At 38.9% G+C, this 21,946-nt stretch overlaps 1 protein-coding gene across 1 annotated transcript; it reads left to right on the top strand.

The window, feature by feature from the left end:
• Positions 1–531: 531 nt before the first annotated feature.
• Positions 532–21,741, top strand: pibf1 (progesterone immunomodulatory binding factor 1). The gene is made up of 16 exons (XM_038293862.1): positions 532–1,071; positions 1,821–1,921; positions 2,596–2,794; positions 2,906–3,025; positions 3,356–3,489; positions 3,777–3,885; positions 5,288–5,407; positions 5,511–5,572; positions 5,727–5,852; positions 6,092–6,190; positions 10,498–10,663; positions 14,273–14,423; positions 16,041–16,131; positions 16,489–16,591; positions 20,554–20,684; positions 21,604–21,741. Exons 1-16 carry the CDS (start codon positions 790–792, stop codon positions 21,704–21,706), a joined length of 2,097 nt encoding a protein of 698 aa, XP_038149790.1. The 5' UTR covers positions 532–789; the 3' UTR covers positions 21,707–21,741.
• Positions 21,742–21,946: the final 205 nt, after the last annotated feature.

Below are 21,946 nucleotides of genomic sequence, written 5' to 3'. Positions count from 1 at the left end.
TGTGTAGTTCTTCTTTATGTAAAAAAGTATCTATCTATCTATCTATCTATCTATCTATCTATCTATCTATCTATCTATCTATCTATCTATCTATCTATCTATCTATCTATCTATCTATCTATCTATCTATCTATCTATCTGTAATTAAAGTTAAAGAAAAAGTAAATGTATTTAAATTAAGAATTCATTTTAAATGTAATTGTATATGAATCAGCATCAGAATGGATTTGAGATTTACATTTTAAGTGTTTTGTCTTGAGCTGCGAAACTATTTGCAGATATCACGCAATGAATTGAAATGAGTTGATCCTCATTGGTACGCAGCCACTGAAACCCACTGATATCTATCTCTATTTATCAAATAGAGATCAATGCTGAAATCCCGTGCTAGAAACAAAAAAAAAATGCCACTCACAATATGGCCGATGGCTTGACACGTAGTTTCCTAGGCGTCAACCTCTAGAAATCTATGCACGTTGTCTGCTATTCACCGTCTTTACGACAGAGGGCGCTGTGGCTAACAGTTGAAACACAATCATAGAACAGCTGGCGGTAAGCAGACAGCTCGGAGCGGGACCCTTGAAACTAAACACTTTACTGTCTGTTGTTGTGTTTTTTTTTGGGGACTTTAGCCTTATTTCACATTTGTTTATAAAGATAGAAATTAGTTTTTAATTTAAAATGTGCTTAACAACATTACAGCGTTAGGCTTGGGGTCTGTGTTTCAGAGTAAAGCTGAATAATTAATTATGACGATATAATAGTATCAGTACTAATGCCCCTAAGTGCATGAGAAACAAAGAAATGGCTCCCAAGAAGCAGCAGCTGAAGCCAACAACAGCTAACATCTCCAGCTCGTTGGACCTGGAGTCTGAGGACATCAGCCTGGAGACAACAGTACCGACCACCGAGGATGTGTCTTCGTCCGACGAGCAACGCAACGGCTCCCAGAAGGTCACGCGCCAGCTGATCGAGAGGAAGGAGCTGCTGCACAACGTCCAGCTGCTGAAAATAGAGCTTTCCCAAAAGAACCTGATCATAGACAACATGAAGGCGGACCACATGGCAAAGGTAGCAGAGAGGTGGAGTAGAACTAGGAGGGCTTCAGGTCGTGATCAGATTTGTTTTGTAGCTCTGTTATAAACACCTGCCCTCATAAAAACACATCTGATCACATTCTTTATTTATTACCCATTTTTAGCCATGCAGAACAATATGCTTTACCTAACAACATATTTAAAAACATGCACGTTAACCTAATAAAAAAAGAGTAATTCAAATTATAAAATTTGCCAGATATGCTAAAAATACAATTTAAGAATTACAAATGCAACCTAATGTGTTTTCTATCAGTGTAAAAATAATAAAATTATTTATTGCTGTAATATAATTGGTGTTAATTAGGGTTGAAGCAATTAATCGGATCAGTCGAGATTAATCGATTATTGAATGAAAACTTTTAGTTTCATCTGGTTTAATTTTGAGAAAAGTGTTCTTAAAGGAAACTTTTCGCTTTCCGATAATTAATGAATTGAAGTATACATAATCTACATATTAATCGATTATTTGCAGCCCTAGTTTTAATGTAACGCCCCCTTTTTTATGACAAGTTGTCCCTTAATTGGGGATGAAACAATCAGGGCTTTTAATGTTTTAATGCTTATCAAGATAGAATATTCAACAGCAACCATTACAAGTTATAAACAAACGTATTATTGACATCTGCTATCAACATCTCCAGTATTATTATTTTTTTCTCTGCATTCAATTCTCAAATGTTTTCTATTGATGTGTGCATGATAAGAATGATGTTGTTTCAGGTTGAGGAACTCGAGGAAAAACTGAACGACGCCTTGCATCAAAAGCAGGTCCTCTCTCTTAAACTTGACAGCCAGCTTAAGCTTGCACAAGAGGAGAACAGGTAATTCCATTTCTCTTTAGGAATATCTTCTGTTACTATAAAAAAGATCTAATTTATTGCTTCTTTGCTAAAACGCCTTTAACCATTATCACATTACAGCCTCAGATTTTTCTGTAACTTGGGATCTTTATGTAATAAACCAATAGAGTTCAAATGAAAGGGACAAAAATGATAAATGGTTAAATCGTTTTCCAAATAATAATCTAATAAGTGCATTTCTAAAAACCAAAATATAGAATTTTGGCCTTCATGCAGGATACTGTAAGTGTTAAAAAGACCATTGCACATCGTCCTGCATAAACAATCAGATCCAAGTGAACGAATGCACTACTATTGCTTTTTATATCTTTATTTTTGTCGATATCAAAACTGTTATGCACCAGATTCCCAGTGTGATACATTAAAAATCACTGGATTGCCCAGAGGTCAAACTGAGATCCTGTAGACCTTAAAAAAAGAAGAGTTGAAGCTTTTGTGTTGTTTCTGCTCTCAGTAAAGTTTCTCTTTTTTAATTATCCATAAATGGTCAAAATATATGTAGCACAATTTTCTTCAGTGCCTTTTTTGCTTTGATACTATTTTTCTTCTGCATGCTGCACACAAAGCCATTAGCAAGAATCATCCAGCAGCTAAACCCCAATGTAGAATCCACTAATAGAGCCTGTCCTGGTCAGGAAACAGCAGGCTCTGCGTAAGCAGGAGATGGAGACCATCCTGCTCAGGCAGCAGCAGCTGGAGGAGACTAACCGGCAGCTGTGCGAGAAGGCAGGAGAGCTGCGCCGCTCCCTGCGCGATCTGGACATAACCCAGGAGCGCTACCAGGAGCTCTGCAGCACTCCTGACGACAGACTCAGCATCCAGGAATATGTAGCTGTAAGCACACCTTTGGTTTCCTCTGCATAACTGAACCCCACTGCAAATCGTTTAGAAGGTAAAAGTGTCTGATGAAGAAGATGGTGAAGAAGCTCTTTGTCATGGTTCTAGATGCGTTTCTATGAGGCTGTAACTCCTCTCCGTGCTCAGCTGACTCAGCTGAGTGAACAGAAGAGCTATCTGACTGAGGAGCTGGATGTACAGCGGAACAAGATGAAGCTTTTGATGGAGGTATGAGTGTCATTTCCTGATCTTTTAAAATCTTCAATGCGTAACACCCAGCAGACGCACCATCGGGGCAGGGCCATGCGGTCAGGTTTAACCATGCAGGCTCAAAAACCAAGAATTAAAAGAAAAAAAAACAATGTAGGAAAATAAAAACTTTTATTACAGCTAGCAACCATTGTTCTGGACATTTTGAGTCAATCTGTGTTGGCTCACTTTTGGATTTTTTGCTGTTTTTTTTCCTATTTTGAATATGCAGATGCTTACAGACTTTTATTTCTTTTGACTAACGTTTTAAACATTTGTGTTTTTTGCAACACATCTACTGATGATCAGAGCTACGAGGAAGAGAGGCGGCTGCGCGCAGACCTGGAGCTGAGGAGCCAGAGGCTGACCTTAGAGCTGGCTGATACCAAGCAGCATATCCAAGAGGGCGACTATCGCAGAGACAACTACCCAAACATCAGGAGGTGGTTTTTTTTGTCTTATGGCAATGTTACAGTAAAGTAGTAAAAAAAAGGAATAACAACTTTAAACTTTTTATTAATCAATTTTATTGTGAGCTGTTCAAACAGAATATACCTTTTAGATGTGTTTGAGTCCTCTTGCCATGTAAGGATATGTATGTTTCAGACATGCCTTTTATTAATTTGATCACTTAAAGTAGTTTTTAATCGATTTCATGTTACCTGTTTTTTTTAAACCTTTTAGTTTTGCACGTTCAAACGTATGTTCTGTCTTCTGCTTAACTCCACAGAGAACGTGATGAATTAGAATCAGAGCTGAAGGAGTTAAAGAGGAGGTTTGAGGCGGTGGACTTGTCTCACGCTGCAATAACCAGAGAGAGGGAGACACTCAGCAGTGAGGTGCTACACACAGAGCCTGCTTTTCACTCACTGATAAGCTGCTGTTTTAGATAAAGTTGAAAATATTTGATCGTTAGCATCACAATGAGATTGAGATATAGACCTGAATTTAATGGCTGACGATCACAGAGAGATTCACAAATTCTGGCTTCAAGTAGACCAGAATCAGACAGAAATTGGCTGATTTCTGTTACTTAAAGCCAGAATCAGACAGAAATCTACTGATTTCTGTTACAGTAGCAGCCATTCAAAATGTCCCTTCCCAGTCAAATGTCAGCCGAATGACAGCCCACTTCCCTGCAGCTCCCAGAAAAATCCCCTCCAACTTCCAGCCACTGGAGGGACCCCTCGTTCTCATGGGCTTGCATATTTTTTTACTCTGACTCCACCCTTTCACTGAGTTAAAGGGTCTGACCAGCAGATAAATATTCTCTTTGGATCTTAATGTCCAGAAATCATGACAGAAAGAATACTTTAGTACAAGGATTGATGTTAAAAAAGGAATTATAGGAAATAAGGAATAATATAAGGAAAGTGGGGAAGTTTTTAATGGCTACTTCTTTACTTAAAGCCACAATCAGACATAAATCCACTGATTTCCGTTATTTAAAACCAGAATCAGATGGAAATCATTTTATTTCCGGTAGTTAAAACCAGAATCAGTCAGAAATCCTCTTATTTATGTTACTTAAAGCCAGAATCAGACAAAAATCATCTTGTTTCCATTACTTAAAACCAGATTTAGATGTAAATCGACTGATTTATGTTACTTAAAGCCAGAATCAGACAGAAATTTGCTGATTTCTGTTACTTTTGATTTTGTTTTGTTAAAGAATATTTCATTATTTACATTAAAGTCTGAAGCTTACATTTTCTAAGATTAGCCAAGGAAGTTAACAACTAGGAAAAGCCCAAAGGATGTTGTCATGGCTTTGTAAGGTTGTCAGCAATCATATTGCTCAGAATGGAGACCTCCTTTCCCAGAGAGGAAGATGTTTTGGGGTTGAGTGTGCAGATCAACCACAGAACAAAGTAAAAGACCTGCTAATGATGCAGAAAAGAAGTTATTTCCCCGAAAGCAACATCAAATTACGGTTTGTAAACCCACTTGGGGACTAAGAATTATTTTTTCAGAATATATCTGGGTGAGAAGCAGCTCAGTTAAAGGGTGAGCTTTTAATTGTCATCATTTATATTTTGAGGGAAAACTAGAAGAAAGGTGAACAATTTAAATGTAATTTTACCAAATACCAACTACGTGTATGAAGTTCGAAGGTTAAAAAATCTTCTTGAAAATATTGTTAACATCCACAATTTAATCTGAGAGTCATGTCAACTTTTCGCTAGTTATGTTATATTTCAATACACTTTCACTGTTAAATCTGTTTATATTGCCCACCAGGCGGCGACCTTGCAGCAGTCAGTGACTCTCCTGGAGAAGGACAAGGAATACCTGCACAGGCAGAACATGGAGCTCAGTGTCCGCTGCGCTCATCAAGAAGATCGTCTAGATAGACTACAGGTCTGTGGTCCACCAGCCAGAAGGCCTATCTGTATTTTGGATGGCGTTCAGGAGCAGGATGAGGTCACATGATGCACTCTTACTTCCTGTTTTTGCTCTCTAGGTACAACTAGAGGATGCAAAGAAAGCCAGAGAGAATACGTATGAAAAATATGTAGCATCCAGGTCAGACTCTCATCTTTCCATCAGTTAAACAAAGCACATTCCCCTTGATTTGTCTGGTTTTAAAAGATATTTTTATCATGTTTAACCAATTATTAATTAAGCATTAGGTAAAAAGAACAGTCTTTACATAATCAACTTTAATTCTCCACCACAGAGACTACTATAAGTCAGAGTATGAGAACAAGCTCAGAGATGAGTTGGAGAATATCCGGCTGAAAACAAGTCAGGAGATCGAGAACCTTCAGAGAACCTCCCGAGAGATGTATGAGAGAGAGAACAGGTACCAGTCTGCTGTTATTTGGACATGATGAAATGTCTGACTCTGTTTATTATTCAGATCAACTAATTGGTATAGTTGTTAATAATAGTGACAGCTCTGCTTTTACTCCATGAATGAAAACTGGCTGATCTGTTAACCATCTGGTCATTCACCTTTTTTCCTGATATATAAAATCAGAGATCACATAGATGGCTTGAACTGAGCAATGATTTAAACTGTGTGTTTGTTCCTGGGTTTAGGAATTTGCGTGAGGCCAGAGACAATGCAGTCCTAGAAAAAGACAGAGCTGTCGCCGCTGAAAGAGACTCTCAGTCAAGATACGACCAACTGCTGGAGCAGTGAGTTTTATCAGCCGTCAGTCACAGACATGAGACATGTATGCAGGTACTTTAAATGTAAGGTATGTAGGACAGCTGTTGAGGTACAACATGGTGTATCCACTGTTTTTTCACTTGAAGTGGCATCTGACTCTGCTGCTATTTCAGGTTTTTCTGTGTATTTAAAGCCATGATACAGTCTAAGAGTCAGCTCGACTTGTCAGCTTTTCAAAAAGTAGTTTGTTCATCAGGAGTTGTGCTACTTTACATTTTCAACTTTTGAACAGATCAATCAGTCTCATAACTCCAGTAAATCGGCCTGAAGAGTAAATAGTCCTTATTTCCACTAAGCTATAGGGTTCAGCTCATCACCAATGAAAATCAAGTTTTAAATGTTGATAATCGGTCAATATCTACCCGCTTCCGATGAACGTAAGGCATCATTTATAATCCAGACCCATTAAAGAGAAATTTATGTTTTTCCGGAATAAACACTCAAAACACAGTAATGATTAATAATAATTAAAAAGTGGCCAAAGAAATGGTTTTAATGGCTATTTGTGAGCAATAGCTGATGGGAATTGGGGTAAAACGTTGACCTCTTTAGTGATCGACCATGCTTACCCCTCCAAACAACTACTTTCAGTCTGAGTCGTCACCTCTCTAAGAATGTCTGTATGGATGAGAAACGGTTTACTGGAAAAAAGACGTGTGGAAATCTGAGGGGATCCGTTTCACAGCTGTCTATCTCCCACTGAGGTCAGTCTGATCATCATAACCCGCTCTGTCCAGTTTATCTTCCTCTATCAAGTATTATTTCTTAGGGCAGTTGCATGTACAATAATTCATGATCTCATGTTTTCCACACTGATTCATCCTTCTCTAATCTCAAGCGTTACTTCAACAGTAAAAGACAGCAGTCAGCTTTAATTAGATTTAGCTTTAATAAACACATTGATTTATATGTGAATTTTTAATGTAGCACTTTTTTTCCATTTATTTTGTGTATGGATTTGGGCTTTCTTTATCAGAGCCACAACTACAGGATGCAGGTTAGCAAACTGTCCGTTGGGACAATTTTTCTAAACGACATTTTACCAACCTCAATAATCCTCAAAGAAAGAAATCTACCTGCTCCTGAAGCGTGCCTATTGTTCTTTGCTTCAGGGATTAAAATCAAAACATTCTTGTCACGTTATCCCTCTCAGCCCTTTTGCTTGTTCATCCTGGGAAACAAGTTATACCAAAGAAATAAAAAAATATATTTCAATAGCCACTGCTTTGAAGCTTCCTGTATAAAGACCCATAATAGTGGTATGTCTGTATTAAAAAGCAGGGAGGTGACACGATATAGCTGCAAAAGCTGTGATAGTAAAAAATTAAGTTACTTTAGCAAGTACTTTTTTCTCTACTCAAACCAGTTTTCCAGGCTCTGGGCTCATTTTCTGTAGAAACGCGAAGAACTTGTTTAAGATTAGGTGTCTGTTACAAACAGCTTTGGATTTGTTCTGCTGTAAAGGAAGCGTGATGAAATAAATCCACATCCTGAGAGTAGAAACTGTCAGTTAGAGGAACAACCAGGAAGAGGGGAAGTCCTGTTCAATAACTTCTGAATTCTGGCTTTTTTAATAAAAAATGACTGAGCTGGTGTTTTCTTTTATATAGACTTAGGGTTAGGTCAAATGACTTGATCACTTTAGAGCTTACCACCCCATTAGTTCTTAATCACTGATCGCTGTTAGGTTGATGCCTTAAGCCTTTCTTTCATACTCAGCTCAGATTCCATATTCTTAGAGCTCCTAAAGGGTCGAGTACGAGTCGGCTGGAGACCGTCACTGCAGAGTGTCGTGGGCGTGGCGGTGCAGATGTGGCTGCGGTTTTCCGGGTCTTCCTAAAAGATCATTTGGACTCTTCACAAGGACTGAGAGACCAAGAGGTCACTGGAAAGTCAAAGTAGTCAAAGTTTCCTGCGACTTGCTGCAAGAACAGAGGAGTAGATGTTGCTCTTTAATTCTTTTCCTAGTAATTAGTGTCTATCACTGCTGCAGGCAGCAGTTTGCACGTCAGTATAACCTCTGAAGGCCCGTCTGGTTGATGGCCTGATGTTTTTTTTTTTTTTTTCAAGTCTCGGACCCAGATTATAAACAGATACCATGGGACTTCATCCAAACACACCCACTCACTGAAGTATTGTAAGCTTGCCTGTTATTTTTCATTGAAGCAGGTATAACTTTCTCTTCCGGATTCTCTTGCTATCTGGTGCTCTTGATTTAATTTTGTTTTGATTTGTTAGGTGCATACGGTGCCTTTACATGGAAAAGTCATAGATGCTCTCTTCAGTCCATCTGAAACTTTGCTATTTGAACATGAAAAAATCTGAACGCTGAGACAAAACCACCAGAAAATCAAGCAAAGACAGATATTTTCTTTTTTGGTTTTTATTTACAAAAAACACTCTAAAGAAAAGAAAAAGTCAAATTTTTTCCCTTTGAATTCTCAATAATACTCTGTATTGGTCTGTCTCCTAAATACCCATTAAGAAGCAAAATATTTGTAGTTGTAATGTGATAAAAGAAGTCTTAGTGTTATGGATGCTTTTGGAAAGGCAGTCTAGATATGCACACACAGCAGCAGCAGCAGCGGTAGCAGTGTCCCTGCCCTGGGTTACTACAGCATACCAGTCATTTGTCTAAATCCAAACCACCAGCTGCTGGTGTTTCCATGCACTCAGACACACAAACTCCACTCTCCCTTGCACTCTCTCTGCTGCGATCACATTCTTTCTCTGCGTCGCATCGCATGCCAGCAATGACAGATGCTAGCCTCAAGCCCTTAACCCCTAACCCTACGCATGCCCCTATTTTAGGGCAAAGAATGAGGAGGACCAGCTTGAAAAGGCGTCCAGTGGTTCAGACACTGAATACAAGCTCAAATCTCTATGCTGTATGTCTATAGTTTACTAACAATAGTCATTTATCACCTTAAAGGAAAAAAATTCCTAAGTTTTTATTTAGTTTTAACTTTCCCTTTTGAAGCAAACCTGCACATTATCAGTGGTTGGAAAGCAAAACGATGTGTCATCTTTGAAAATATGTTCCATATATATAAAATCATTTTATTTTCCTTCATTTTGTGAGCTTAGCTTCTTTGCTCAGCCATGGCAGCTGCCATTTATAAAAAAAGGCATAAAATTTCAATCATGTCTGTCGGTGTGAGAGCACAGCTAAGGCCTGCGCTCCATGGGTGATGAAATCTCATCAGGTCAGCTGTAATCGAGTTATTAATATTATCCAACCAACCTCCGTGGCTTGATAGAGCGTGTGTGTGCGTGCTTGGGCACAGCTTGAGGAGCTTTTTTAACTTACTGAAGACAAATGTTTCTGTTATTAAAGGAAATTTCTTTCTGTTTGATGTCTCAGATAAGGCAGATGATATTTTGTATTAATAAAATAACAATCATAATTTTAATTAAGGATAATTAAAAAAGTTATTTAGAACAGGAAATATCTCTTTATACACGAATAACGAACCACTTCTATCAGCAGGTTATTTTAAAGATACAGAGCAATAAAAAAGGTTTATTTTGTTTTTTTCTTCAAACATCGAATATGGATATCAGACAATGAAATCCTGAGTAAATTCAAAAAGAAGGTTTATTTAGAAGAAAAACCAAAATCTTGAGAAAAAAATAAATGCCCCTATCCATATTGAGTTTTTGTACCACGCATGGATTGAGATCAGGTTCATCGGCCGCACAGATGTAAAGTTTAGTTTGATAACCTGTAACATCAAAGGTTGAAATGTACAAGGGAGCATATGTGCACCCACTCTATTTTCTTTTCTTTTTAATAAAATGCTAAATAGAAAGCATCTTGTAAATTCCAGGGAGAATCGCTGAAGATCAAAAGATTATAAAATGCTTTAAGCAGTCCTGGGAGATGATTCACTGCTTGGCTTATCTGCAAGCTTATCAGATATAATTTTTTAACTGCCAAACCTAAATGTCACTACACTGCTTCTCATGAACTGAATATAGCTTAAGGCATACCAATCAGTCTATTTTTTGCCAATATCCAAACATTATGATGTAAGATTGTTTGACACGTGACCTGCATCTTCACGGATTAATCACTAGATATGCCTGCTCAACCAGAGCTTAAAGCTGAGGTTGTCTTTTGTGTGAAATGCTCCAACCCTAAAGTGTTTTTGTTTCAAAGAATCACCATAATCTGTGTGCTGAAAAGCCTGGGATCTCAGGTTTTCAGTCCACGTGCTCTCCGTCATTTATCCAGGCGTGTGACTACCTGTGTTTGCTTCTTATTCTGCAGGTTTCGTCAGCTTCAGCTGGGCACCGACAGCCGAGTAGCAGAGCTGTCCAGTCAGGCCAAGCTGCACTCCTTCGAAGCAGAGCGAGCTCTTTTGCTCAAGGAAGAGACGGCGAAGGCGCTGGCTCAGTGCCAGGTGGAGTGTGAGAAACAGCAGAAGAAGCTGGAGGTAGTCCTAGACGCTTGCATGATCTCATTTAACCACAAAGCATCAAGAAGCGTCTGCAGAATCATCACACCATTGATGAATTGCACTTTTCACACCAAATTTTAAAACTGTTAAAATCTATTTTTAGATGTGCAAATTTGCACTTATGGTGTCTAGTCGCAAATTTGGACAGAAATTACACCCACTAATGCACACATGCTTCACTCAAACTGCAAGAATATATTAGAGTTTTTTATACCCGAACTTTGGGCCTTAAGATATTTTTTTCTCTAGATTTTCTTCTGAGCAACCACTTCTGCCTCTAAAACAGTTCAAAAGCACCTGAGCTGTAGCTTTTAAGGTTCGATAATATTTCAACATCCAACTACTCCAATGCACAAGCATTTTATGTTACGACAATGCTGTATTTGGAATTAGTGCTTTTTTTCCACAATGATATTGTGACATGTTGTATGAAAACTATATTCTAAATGTAAAAGTATTACACTGAAGCCACAGATGGCATTTTCTTGTTATATCAAAGATCACACTCCCAATTTAGTCCACATGTATCAACACTGATTGCAGCTGGCTTATTGATTAAATAGGCCATATTTATTATACCTTTATGATATGAGTGTGAGCTCAAATTGAAGGTAGATTAACTGTTTGTGTTTTGGTAGCAATTTATAAAAATGCCAGAGAATGTTCATAGCCAGGTACTGTTCCTGGTTGTCTGTTGGGTTTCTATAACCCAGTTGGTAACTGGCATATGCCAGTTGGTAACTGGTAAATACCAGTGGAAAACTGTTTTTTGCCAGTTGCTAACTGGCATATGTGTTTACACTTCTTCTTCATCACTGGTTGCAAACAATAGGTGATTACCGCCCCTGCTCTATATATGCATGTGGCGTCAGATCAATTAATTCTGTTTATTTATGTAGTGCCAATTCATAACACAAGGTACTTCACCAGATCATATAGTCAAATTGATTAAACGTTTTCTATCTAAGAAAAACCAGTTCAGTGCATCAACTCATTGACTTAAAGGCAATCCTGCACACTAAGCATGCATGTAGCGACAGTGGAGAGGTAAAACTACCTTTTAACAGGAAGAAACCTGTTAAAAGCGGAGATACAAAAGGCAACTTTAAAAGGTTGCCACGTCCACGAAACAGACAGCCAGGTAGACGAGCTCTAAGGCCCTGTCCACACGAAGACGAACCCTGGCCTAAACGCACAAATTTTTCACCAAACCAGCCTCTCATCCACACGAAGCTGGCGTTTCGGGGGTCTGTAAACGATCATTTTTTTATTCACCCTTCAGAGTGGGAAGATTCTGAAACGCCGTTTTCGCGTTTCCATGTTTACACCCTAACCGCATTTTTTTTTTTACACGCATGCGTCATAGCGTCGCCTCTAAACACGCAAGCGCGACACATCACAACAACAATGGCGCCGTTGCTGCTAATGCTACTCACCCTGCTGTCGGGCTGGTCGGGCTTACAACAGAATCTTCTTCTTCTGGAATATTTCCAGGAAGAACAGAGCAATATCGACCACATAGTTCAGCACCTGAATTTGACTTAACCACGAAAATAGACCCGCAGGGCAACCATGTATAAATATTAGTGCGCATGCCCTACATTTCGTCACTTATTTTTGCTTTGGCACCACAGCGCCACTTACAGGCCTGGCATACATTTTGCAGCGTTTTCATGCATTCGTGTGGACGCTCACATTTATTTTGCGTCTCCGTCTTTACGGCAAACGTTTTGGAAAATATCAGCGTTTCGTGTTCGTTTTGACTTCGTGTGGACGGGGCCTGAGCCTACTCCCATGTCAGAGGATGAAAGAGAGCACATCCAGTTAATCACAGCGAGAGAAACTACTCTGAAAAACAGACCAATCTCCAACATCAATAAGCAAAGGTGTTGATGGAAGCAGCATAGCTGATATTTCTCTCTAGGATGTTGTCACAGTCAAACGGGAACAGACGAGGTCAAGTTACTATGAGAAAAAGCAGAGAGAGTAGAACGTTAGAGATTGAACTAACAGATTCTGCAGAGTAGGAGAATAAAGATAAAATGAGGCAAAATGATGAAAAAGGGGTCCCTGTGTCCTTCAGAAGTCTAAGCCTATAGCAGCATAACTATAGCGATAGCTCAGGATAACCTGAGCCACTCTAACTATAAACTTTATCAAAAAGGAAAGTTTTAAGCCTAGTCTTAAAAGTAGACAGGGTATCTGCCTCATGGACCAAAACAGGTTCTTGGTTCCACATGAGAGGAGCCTGCTAACTAAAAGATCTGCCTCCCATTCTACTTTTAGAAATTCTAGGAACCACTAGTAAACCAGCAGTTTAAGAGCAAAGCTCTGTTGGGAACATAAGGAACAATTAGATATAAGATGGAGCTTGGCCATTTAAGGCTTTATATGTGAGAAGGAGGGTTTTAAATTATGTTCTTGATTTAACAGGAAACCAATGAAGAGAAGCCAGGATAGGAGAGATATGATCTCTCTTTTAATTTTCATCATAACCCTGGCTGCAGCATTTTGGATCAGCTGAAGGCTTTTAATTACAGTTTGTTGACTTCTTGATAGTAAAGAATTACAGTAGTCCAGCCTTGAAGTAACAAATGCATGGACTAGTTTCTCAGCATCACCCCTGGACAGGATATTTCTAATTTTTGCAATATTCCGCAGATGAAAGAATGAAATTCTAGAAACCTCTTTGTTATCTGATTTAAATGACAGGTTGGAAACTGGCACAAAACGGTTTCGAAATGGCATATGCCGTAAGCAGTTGGCATAAAACAGGTTCCAACTGGCATAAGCCGGTTAGCAGCTGGCATAAGCCGGTTAGCAGCTGGCATATGCCGGTTAGCAACTGGCATAAACCAGTTTCCAACTGGCACCAAGCAGTTTCCAAATGGCATATGCCAGTTTGCAACCGGCATAAACCAGGTTATAACTAGTATAAGCCGGTTAGCAAATAGCACAAACTAGTTTCCAACTGGCATAAGCATGTTAGAAACTGGCACAAACCAGTTTCCAACTGGTATAAACTAGTTTCAAACTGGCATATGCTGGTTAGCATCTTGTAGAAACCAGTTGCCAACTAGTATAAACCAGTTTCCAACTGGCATATGCTGGTTAGCAACTGGCAGACACCAATTTCCAACTGGCAGAAACCAGTTTCCAATTGGCTAAAACCAGTTTCCAACTGGCATATGCTGGTTAGCAACTGGCAGACACCTGTTTCCAACTGACATAAATCATTTTCCACCTGGCATATTCATGTTAGGAACTGACACAAACCACTTTCCAACTGGCACAAACCAGTTTCCAACTGGCATAAGCTGGTTAGCAACTGGCAGACACCAGTTTCCAACTGGCATAAATCATTTTCAAACTGGCATAAGCATGTTAGGAACTGACACAAACCAGTTTCCAACTGGCACAAACCAGTTTCCAACTGGCATAAGCCAGTTTCTAACTGGCATATGCTGGTTAGCAACCGGCATATACAAGTTTCCAACTGGCATATGCCATTTTGCAAAACTGGCATGCCAGAAACCTTTTTTGGCTCTCTGTGTCATTCCTCTCTTATGGTCTTTTCCCCTCCAGCTTCTCACTCAGGAGTTTTACAGGCTCCAAGCCTCCTCTGAGAAGCGGGTGGCTGAGCTTCAGGCCCAGAATGCAGAGCAGGCATCACGACTTGAGACATATGAAAAGATGGAGCAGGAGTTGGACCAGGTTACCATGCAGGCGGCTGAAAGTAAGACCACCTCTCAGCTGTTGCTGAGGAGCTACATAAAAATTCTTGAATAATCTCGTGTGTATATATATATATATATATATATATACACTCACCGGCCACTTTATTAGGTACACTTGTCCAACTGCTCGTTAACATTTAATTTCTAAGCAGCCAATCACATGGCGGCAACTCAGTGCATTTAGGCATGTAGACATGGTCAAGACAATCTTCTGCAGTTCAAACCGAGCATCAGTATGAGGAAGAAAGGTGATTTGAGTGACTTTGAACGTGGCATGATTGTTGGTGCCAGAAGGGCTGGTCTGAGTATTTCAGAAACTGCTGATCTACTGGGATTTTCACGCACAACCATCTCTAGGGTTTACAGAGAATGGTCCAAAAAAGAAAAAACATCCAGTTAGCGGCAGTTCTGTGGGCGGAAATGCCTTGTTGATGCCAGAGGTCAGAGGAGAATGGCCAGACTGGTTCGAGCTGATAGAAGGGCAACAGTGACTCAATTAACCACCCGTTACAACCAAGGTGGGCAGAAGAGCATCTCTGAACGCACAGTACGTCGAACTTTGAGGCAGATGGGCTACAGCAGCAGAAGACCACACCGGGTGCCACTCCTTTCAGCTAAGAACAGGAAACTGAGGCTACAATTTGCACAAGCTCATCGAAATTGGTCAATAGAAGATTGGAAAAACGTTGCCTGGTCTGATGAATCTCGATTTCTGCTGCGACATTCGGATGGTAGGGTCAGAATTTGGCGTCTACAACATGAAAGCATGGATCATCCTGCCTTGTATCAACGGTTCAGGCTGGTGGTGGTGGTGTCATGGTGTGGGGAATATTTTCTTGGCACTCTTTGGGCCCCTTGGTACAAATTGAGCATTGTTGCAACGCCACAGCCTACCTGAGTATTGTTGCTGATCATGTCCATCCCTTTATGACCACAATGTACCCAACTTCTGATGGCTACTTTCAGCAGGATAATGCGCCATGTCATAAAGCTGGAATCATCTCAGACTGGTTTCTTGAATATGACGAGTTCACTGTACTCAAATGGCCTCCACAGTCACCAGATCTCAATCCAATAGAGCATCTTTGGGATGTGGTGGAACGGGAGATTCGCATCATGGATGTGCAGCCGACAGATCTGCGGCAACTGTGTGATGCCATCATGTCAATATGGACCAAACTCCCTGAGGAATGCTTCCAGCACCTTGTTGAATCTATGCCACGAAGAATTGAGGCAGTTCTGAAGGCAAAAGGGGGTCCAACCCGTTACTAGCATGGGGTACCTAATAAAGTGGCCGGTGAGTGTATATATATATATATATATATATATATATATATATATATATATATATATATACATATATATACATATATATATATATATATATTAAAAAATATATATATTTATATATAAAAAAAAAAGTGGGTTCATAAAATGGAAATTTGGCAGCAGGAATGGTGAATATGTGGGGCACGAGGAAAAAAGATCACCTCCATGAATTCTTTTATCTAAGTAGGAAAGTATTCTTGAATATGGCCAGTCCAATTCCTGAAACTTTTGTTATGACCATACTGAGAGTTTATATACTGTGTAATTGTATTTCAACATTTTACCAGTTGAGAATGAGGAAGAGGCAGAGAGAATTCTCTTCTCATATGGATACGGTGCAAACGTTCCAACGACAGCTAAAAGAAGACTAAAGCAAAGGTAAAGCACCAGACATGCAGCATGTCATGTTATCTTATTAAATCAAAGGTCTTTATCTGCATCACATGAAAAAAAAGATTAGAATTGTTAGATCAAAACCTGAATTATTTAAATCAGATTATAATCACCTTCCCTTTGTCTGCTGTTCATTCAATACCTGTAACACTAGCAATGTCACAAGCTGCTGTATTTGGATTAACGGACATTATTAAACACGTTCAGTGTTTGTTTTCCACTTTGATTTTTTTTCAAATTCCTGAATCTCTGATATTCGTTAACATGCAGATAAAGATAAGTGCAATCTTGTTAGAGTTGTTTAACTCTAACTGTGCTTGTGTGGGTTCTTCTATTGTGCAGTGTTCATCTGGCCCGCAGGGTGCTGCAGCTTGAGAGACAGAACACATCACTGAGGAGGGATCTGGACAGACACCAGTCCCAGACAGGACAGATGTCTCAGGAGGTACTCACTCACAGAAACGCTCTGTATGCAGCGTGTGTCCCTGCCTGGGGACCTTCTTTATTGGAAAAGATCTAATATGTTTTTGTTTTTCATTAAGTAAAGTCAAGTACATACATGCTTTTCTGACACAACTCCATTTTACCTCTGGTTGCTTCACAGCTTTTATTTGACTGAGATTATTTATTTATTATTAGCAGGACTGTGTGTTGTGTAGTCAATATTAATAACTAGACCTGGAAGTCGTTGGTCTAGCGCTCCCTGATGGCCGCATTTATAAAGCAATTATGTCACAGCGCTGCACAGTAGGTCGTCCCAATCCAATTATATTTTTCGATCATTCGCTGAATTCTCAAACTTCCTAAAAGAGGTTGAATATTTGAAACCTTTTTTTTTTCCATTCTGCCTTTAAGGTATCCTCTCTTTCTTTTGTAGTCTTAATAAACTACAGACATGTCTGGACTTGTCCTGGAAAACATTGTTTTATTTAAAACAACTCTTTGCATCTTTAGATTTCCTCGGACTACCTTCATAATTTCCCATTGATCCTGAAAGTACAATTTTCGTCTTCCATAGAAGTGCAGTGTTTTAATCGCACTGGTGCATTGAACAGCCAAGGAACATCAGAGTTTTGTTTTGGTTTTGAAAATAGAAAAGAATCTTAGTCTATCGCAGTTTTTTTAAGAGCACTGCTAAAAGTGTCTAAAAGGAGAGTTCTTATTTTAAAATATTCCAGGTTGAGTTGACATTTGGAATGCCTCCATGATCACAGATCAGTTCTGCAGTTCATACAGGGAAGTCTGAGCTACACCGATTATCCTGCTGGTCTGGCTTGTAAAACGGGAAGTTTTTGTTTTGTTTTTCACTCTCTAAATGTTTGGATGGAATAAAATGCTGAAAGTGAAGACAGATTTATTGAGCCATTTATGAACCAGTATTTATTTAAATTTCTGGTCATTAAGGTTTAAATCAGAATGCTGATTCTCAAGTGAGAAATCCTAATGCTCAGCTTTATGTTCATTTGTTTATATGCAACTTTTTTTATTGTTGATATAAAGAAATATAAGTTATGAAATAGCAGTGTATGGGGAATATGTCACATTTATTGCATTTGCTGCTTTAACTACAAACGTAACTGTCAGGATTCCCTTCTTGTCAGTAAAATATGTACTAGTAGGGCAAATAATTGCATTTGCAATATTATCACAATTTAACAAAGTGCAGTTTTTTAAATGGTTGAGGCAATGGGTTGTTTTGGTTACTTTACATTTATGCGTAGTAAAGCAGAAGAAAAGAGAGCGATGCAGCTTGAGGGCTGAGCCATGCATGCGAGTAGAAGAAAGGCATTTCCTACACAACAGTAACAGTAAAGTCCTGTGACAATGGAGCTTTTTAAGGTCATGAAAACAATGATACTCTGAGCAAAGGGAAATCATAATGAAACAGCAACTGTAATATCAGTCAAATAAAATGCAATTTTTGGTAAAATCGATCAGCCCTACTGTGTAGCAATCTCCCATGTCTACAGAGGATTTATTAGGCAGCAGATGTGGGCAGAAACCAGCTGCTGCTCCACTCACGTCTTGATATATATGTAGGATGTTTGGGTGCTTGAAATGTGAGGAAGACCACTAGGCGGGTTAACCCGCCTCTTTAAGGCTGAAGGCTGTTTAAAGTTTGCGGGAAACTGTCAGGCTAAATGTGCCAAGTATTTGAGAGACTTCCACCTAAGTTGCATATTTTAATTCAGCTATCAACCTGCAATTATAAGATTGTTGTGTTTGTGTGGCGTTATATAATTTAAGAGAAACAACTGAGCCAACCTAGATCTTCAGAGGAACTCTTGGCAGTTATCCCTTATTCGGAACTACAATTGAACCACAGATGTCGTTTGTTTTGCTTTGTTTAAAGTGAAAACCAGAGAAAAAACATGTTGCATACTGACTGCTCTCACATTCATAACTTCCACATAACACTATTCAAAATCACTCACCTTAAGACTTATTAGTGAGTCTTCTCTTATTCTGACCTCATAATGAATCCATTGGAAAGACAAGTTTAAGAAATGATAAGAGTTTATATGAGAGGAGCATACTGGTATCTGTCACTTCTGTTGACACAGTGGATGGCAAATGGAGTCAAAAACCATGACAGTGTTGCTCTTCACTTCTCATCCAACTCTTTACAACAGTCATAGAGCTTTTGTTTGCTTTGGCATGCCGTCTGCTTACATATGCATGCAACAATAAGACTTGAATTTTTGATTTGATCGACAGACTTTGCACGGTCACATGGCTGCCACACATGCATCGATGTCTGAAGCATCCATTGAAGGTTGAAACCGTGAGCTGTGGTGTGCTTGCCCTTTCACTCTAATCTAAGAGGCGCTTGTGCAGGTCGGAGTTGAGCGGCCAGGCAGATCTGAATCTAAATAGCCTGGGCTTTCAGCTGTCACCTAAGATTGACTGGTACTCGTCTGGAATACCTCGTGATTCATCAAGTGTTAAAGAAAAGAGTGAAAAGTGGCATTTCCTTTTGCTGTCGAGAGGCAGGGTGTTACCCTGTTAACCACCCACACAGATGCCCTGACTAACTCACTATTGTTCAGACTCTCGCACCTTCTTCTGCTCACTACTACCTGGCAATAAAAGTGGCTTAATGTGTAACACTGTGAATTTATCTGTTGATTTTTAAGCATGATAATAGCTGAGTGATATGTCTTGAGGGAAAAACACAACTGTGTTATGCCTTTGGAAGGAAATAGGTTTCTGTCGCTATAGGATACACAGGATAATTATAAAAATAAATAAATAGTTTTCATTTAATGTTTAATTGTTCCTGTTTTATTAGTTTTAATGTAGGTGTTCAATTTATATAGCCTGTTTAAAGTTTTTATTTCTTTTCTTTTGTGGACACCAGTAGGAATTTATAAATTAAGTTTAATTATTTAGTTAATAAATAATTAATAAGTAATTAACTGATTGGGGGAAAATTGATTCTTAGAATTACACTGGATTTAATTCGAGGGGATTAAATAAAGAAAAATCTTTATATATTAAAGCAAACCTCATAACTGCAAGTTTATAGGAACCATACCTAGTGTTTTACATAAAATCGTCTTTTAATTTTTGTGTACTCTTGTGGGCTTTCCTAGTTTGAACAAAGAGCCCAATTGTTGAAAACCAAGCCACCTTCTCTATAGGGAATTCCTGACAGGTTTAATTTGAAGCCCAACACACACATTTTAACATTGATTAAGTCAGATATCCAGGTGAGGACTCTTTAAATAAGATAAGAAAATTTTCTTTCTTCTTCCTCTTTGAAAATATGCAATGATTTCTGTTGCTCTCACCTAAAGTCTCCAAAAGAAACTTATGTTTGTGTATATCAAATATCATTTCTTTTTTATTATTTGTTATCAAAGGTTCTTTCAGAGCTATAATCTGTACATGTTGAAGAGATTTTTAAATCACCGCTTTAGCTTCCACTCTCCTCCTGAAGGAGCTGAAAGTCGTCCCTCCTTAACACACATCCATGCACGCAATATTTGTTTGAATAGTTTTTAAAAATGTTTTTACTTGTTTAAGAGAAACTTTAAAGTTTTTTGCACTCGCAGAAAGTTTTGTTGAAAGGCATTAACACCGTCTAAAATTCAGGGGAAAAAATGCAGTTGAGGTATTTTTATATTTGATCCTTTTTTGTATCTCACTTTCTCTCACCCTGCTTTGCATAATGTTTGATTGACAAAGCTTTTGATGAAAGCTGTAGGTGCGCGTCTCTGGATTGTCTAGACGTAGAGGCCAGGTGAGGGACTGCAGTGAAATAATTTTATCTCTACATCATAGAACAGCATCAGATATATTCAAACATTTATGAATTATTTTAATTTAACGCTTATGAACTACAGCTTTATTCTTTATTTTGGGTGCTAATACCAGTTTTGTCATTTGTGTTTTGAACCTTAGCTGTCTGCAGCCAACCAGCTGTTGCAGCAGACCCAGCAGCCTTACAGCTTTCTAATCCAGACGGTGAGGGAAAGGGATGCACAGCTTAGCGCACTAAAGGAACGCCTCTCATCCCTTGAGGAAGAAGTCAGGTAAAATACAGCGTATTGTTCCCCATTCATTCTCCGGCATTCTTTTTGAATAAACTGTTCTTTACCCACTGCAACCTTCCTGTTTCCTTATTATCTCACATCAGAATGAATACACCTGCCTGGCTCCAGCCTATATTTCTGCTCGTTGCCACTGTATTTTGGCTTGACAAATATGCAAGCTGACAGACTGCAGGTTTTCTCTTGCTGCACACTAGCAGTGAGCGCTCACCTGGGGCAAGCAGGGGAAGGAGGGGGAAATTCTTTTTTAAATGCTGTCAAGCTTCTCTAGCCTCCTTGCATCTGTCAGGGATACTGAAGTCTCCCTGTGGCTTTGCAGGACTATCTGTTGCAAACAGAGACTTAACTCTCAGGAGATTATCTTTTCATGTTCTGGTCTCTCTGATAACACACATTTAAATCCTTTTTGTCCCTTCAGATTCCTCAGTGAATGGAGATCAGGCTTTGTGTTGATTTGCATTTAAAGCACACCACCACATGTTCTAGCTTGTTTTACAGCCTTAGATGGAACATGTCAACAGTGCATGTCATATTGGTTGTAATTTTAGTGAATTGCATTTTGAAAATTGGCTGCTGATGAAGCAAACAAATTATGTTCTTAAATGTGTTATTACTTCTGGCTAAAATAGAGGAAAATTATATTGAATTTCTATATGCTTTGATTATGTTAAGTCTTTTTCTGTATGACTTGAAGGCAACTTATATTATAGTAATATAGTTTAGTCATGAGTACAAATATCTACTGCAGAGGTAATCTCTATACAAGAGGTGTTTGGACTATAAAGTAATTAAGATCCCTCAGCTTCACGAGATCCTGTGCTACAGAGTTCTAGAAATACCTTCCTATTAGCATAGCTTTATTTTGACAAAATCTAATCTATTCCTGTTTTTCTGACTGCAGTTCGTTGAGGAAGGAGCGAAATGCTCTCCAACAAGTGAAGAACGACATGGCAGCTGACCTGGAGCGACTTCTCAACAATAGAGAGGTAGAGGGAGTGGAATGACTATTTAACATGTCAGGCCGCGTTATTTTTCTTTATTGTTTTAGATGTACTTGCATCTTTTTACTATCACCGAAAACTGATTTAGATAATTAGGAGCAAGGGAAATAGACACACCTCCAAAACTTTGATGAGTTTTGACAAAGATTAGTCGAAAACATTTTTTTGGTTAAAAATGGCAATCTCCAACACAAATAAAAAAACTGAGAATTACGGTATTAAAATTATATCTACAGGGTATTG

The sequence above is a fragment of the Cyprinodon tularosa genome, unplaced genomic scaffold (genome assembly GCF_016077235.1).
Source record: "Cyprinodon tularosa strain WSP-4 unplaced genomic scaffold, ASM1607723v1 ctg331, whole genome shotgun sequence".
In the NCBI taxonomy this organism is placed as follows: Eukaryota; Metazoa; Chordata; class Actinopteri; order Cyprinodontiformes; family Cyprinodontidae; genus Cyprinodon; species Cyprinodon tularosa.
This window is presented reverse-complemented; position numbering and strand designations above follow the sequence as displayed.

Excerpts from the sequence above, each read along its gene's own strand:
- pibf1 (XM_038293862.1), top strand. The coding sequence starts at position 790 with ATGAGAAACAAAGAAATGGCTCCCAAGAAGCAGCAGCTGAAGCCAACA. Across the intron at positions 2,795-2,905 it reads GCATCCAGGAATATGTAGCT|ATGCGTTTCTATGAGGCTGT; the intron begins GTAAGCACACCT and ends TCATGGTTCTAG. Across the intron at positions 16,592-20,553 it reads CAGGACAGATGTCTCAGGAG|CTGTCTGCAGCCAACCAGCT; the intron begins GTACTCACTCAC and ends TTTGAACCTTAG.